Here is a 2,118-nt window from a genome sequence, read left to right as displayed (position 1 = left end):
GGGACATACACCGTGGAGGCCCGATGTGTGAGGCCTCCCGCGGGCACGGATGTCATTGGAATGTGGCTCGAAGCCAGGATGTTTGTGTGGGAGAACGTCTCTGCACATTGTCGATCGGCCCGGGCCTGCTTTGGCGGTGTTTCAATCCTTCGCCGCGCCCTCCGGCCCCCCCCCCCCCCCCCGGGGGTCTGGGCAAGTGCTCAAGGGGGCGAGGCAAACATGAACAGCCATCAAGAGAGAGGGAGAGAGGCCGCACCGAGCCGCTCGGGCTCCCGCTCCCCATGGTGGATGGCTGGGCCCGGGGTGATGTGAGGCGGATGGCCGGGGGAACGGGGAATGTGCATGCCTGGTGCTGTCCGAGAACCCCACGTCCCTTGACTGGAAGCGCCGGATGTTCTCCGAGTTCTTATTTGTACACCCGGATGCGTGGCGGCTGACGAGTGTAGGCCCCCCCGGGGGGGGGCGGGCAGAGGGCGCCGGGCGCCGGAGAGAGGTCCCGCGTGTTTGACTCGCCCACCGCCTTCCATTCGAGCAGACGCCCTGCGGAGGACGAGATCGCGCGAGCTCCACGAGGCGGCTCGAGGGACAGCGTCATCTACCAGCCTGCGGGCCGGGTGTCCTGCCTTCCGGCCACCCCAACAGCTCGCGTCCTGCCACTTGTGTGAACCTCCGACACAGGGAGCGGATGTTTTCGAGTGGTATGAATGCGTGTGCGTGCGGCACCTTGGAAGCCCGGTCCAGAGCCCCGGGCCGATAGACTATCGCCGCCCGAAAAGGATGGCTCCGGGCAGGAGACGACGCAAGTGCATCGCGTGGCCACCCCTTCCCCCTGCCCCGCTCCCCCCGGATGGGAAGCCCGGGGCCGGGTGTGGCCAAAGAAACGCTCGAGAGGGAAGGTACAAAACAGCCGCCCTATCCCGGCCCCCGGCCCTCTCTGCCCCCGGGCTTCCTCCTGACTGGGCGCATGTGCACACGCGCGCGCGCGCGCACGTATCGCCTCCTGGGCCAGGTGGTGTGGCCCGGGGCCAGGCGAGCCGGCGCCGGTTTTTGTGCGGCCCAGTGTCAGGTCTTATCTTTCGGACACCGCGGCCGTGGCCATCCGGGCCAGGAGGGGGAGCGGGGCGGGCGGGGCGGGGAGAACTCCCTGCAGGGGCCGGGGCTTTTGTTATGAAATTCCGTCCGACCTGGCAACGCACTTCCGGAGGGGGGGGGGGGATTGCCGCGTGTGCCCCCCACACCCCCCGCCCAGCCCCCTCCCCCCTGGACTCGGTCGCCCCGCGTCCCCCCGCCCCCAGGTCCGGGGGGGGGGGGGCGGAGCCGGGGCGAAGCATCCCCGCTTTGGCGAGATCGCGCTGCCACGTCGGCCCAATCCCGGACATATATCCCCCCCCCCCCGGGGAAGGCGAGGGCGGCAGGTACACTCGCAGACGCTCAGGGGCGAGCCCGGGAGCGGGGCGGAGGCCGTGCGCCCCGTGCCCGGCTGGAATCGTCGTGCCAGTCAGTTAATTTCCCCGTGCCCGGCCCCAATCCACGGCACTCCCCCCCTGACACGGGAATGCATGCCCGCCTGGCGCACCTGTGCATGTGCGTCTGTCTGTGTTGTCGTGTGCGCAGGGGCATTCGTACGGGCGCGCGAGCGCGCCCTTCGTGCGCCGGAGAAGCGGTCGGCCCGAACCTCGGCCGGGGCGCCACCCAGGAAGGCGCGATCTTTTTCAGTCCCCATCGCCACTTCCGCCCGACCCGTGGGCCTGTTATCCTTTGCACATTTGCCTGCCATCAGCCTTTCCTTCCCCCTTTGCACTCCCTCCGTCGCGCCTCCGCCCCTCCCCCGCCCCCCTCCCCCGCCCTCTGCGTTGCCTGCCCGAACAGAGACAACCATGCTCTCGGCCGCCACGACGCTCTCGGCGCTTGCGCTTGCCGCCGTCGGTTCCGTCCTGGTCTCCCCGGTGACCTCCCTTCCCCTGGCCTCTGAGAACACCGACAGTGCGCTGCCACTTCCATCGCCGTGTTTCCCACACCCTTCTTTCCTGGCCCCTCGTCTGACCCCCCTGCCTCCCTCTATCCCGCCCGCCCGCTCGCCCCCCTTGAGCCGGACGATTTCGACCCCCCAGGTGCGGT

General features: G+C 69.6%; 1 protein-coding gene across 1 annotated transcript in view; it reads right to left on the bottom strand.

Annotated features, from left to right (window-relative positions):
- Positions 1–1,712: 1,712 nt before the first annotated feature.
- The window catches only part of H696_00144 (hypothetical protein), a gene marked incomplete at both ends in the record, with an annotated part of 6,415 nt that continues 6,009 nt past the window's right edge, over positions 1,713–2,118 (bottom strand). The window contains one exon of the mRNA XM_009493979.1: positions 1,713–1,728. Within this exon, the coding sequence (XP_009492254.1) occupies positions 1,713–1,728 (16 nt within the window). The remainder of the gene's footprint in view (positions 1,729–2,118) is intronic.

This window comes from Fonticula alba, assembly GCF_000388065.1.
Source record: "Fonticula alba strain ATCC 38817 unplaced genomic scaffold supercont2.1, whole genome shotgun sequence".
Lineage (NCBI taxonomy): Eukaryota > Rotosphaerida > Fonticulaceae > Fonticula > Fonticula alba.
This window is presented reverse-complemented; position numbering and strand designations above follow the sequence as displayed.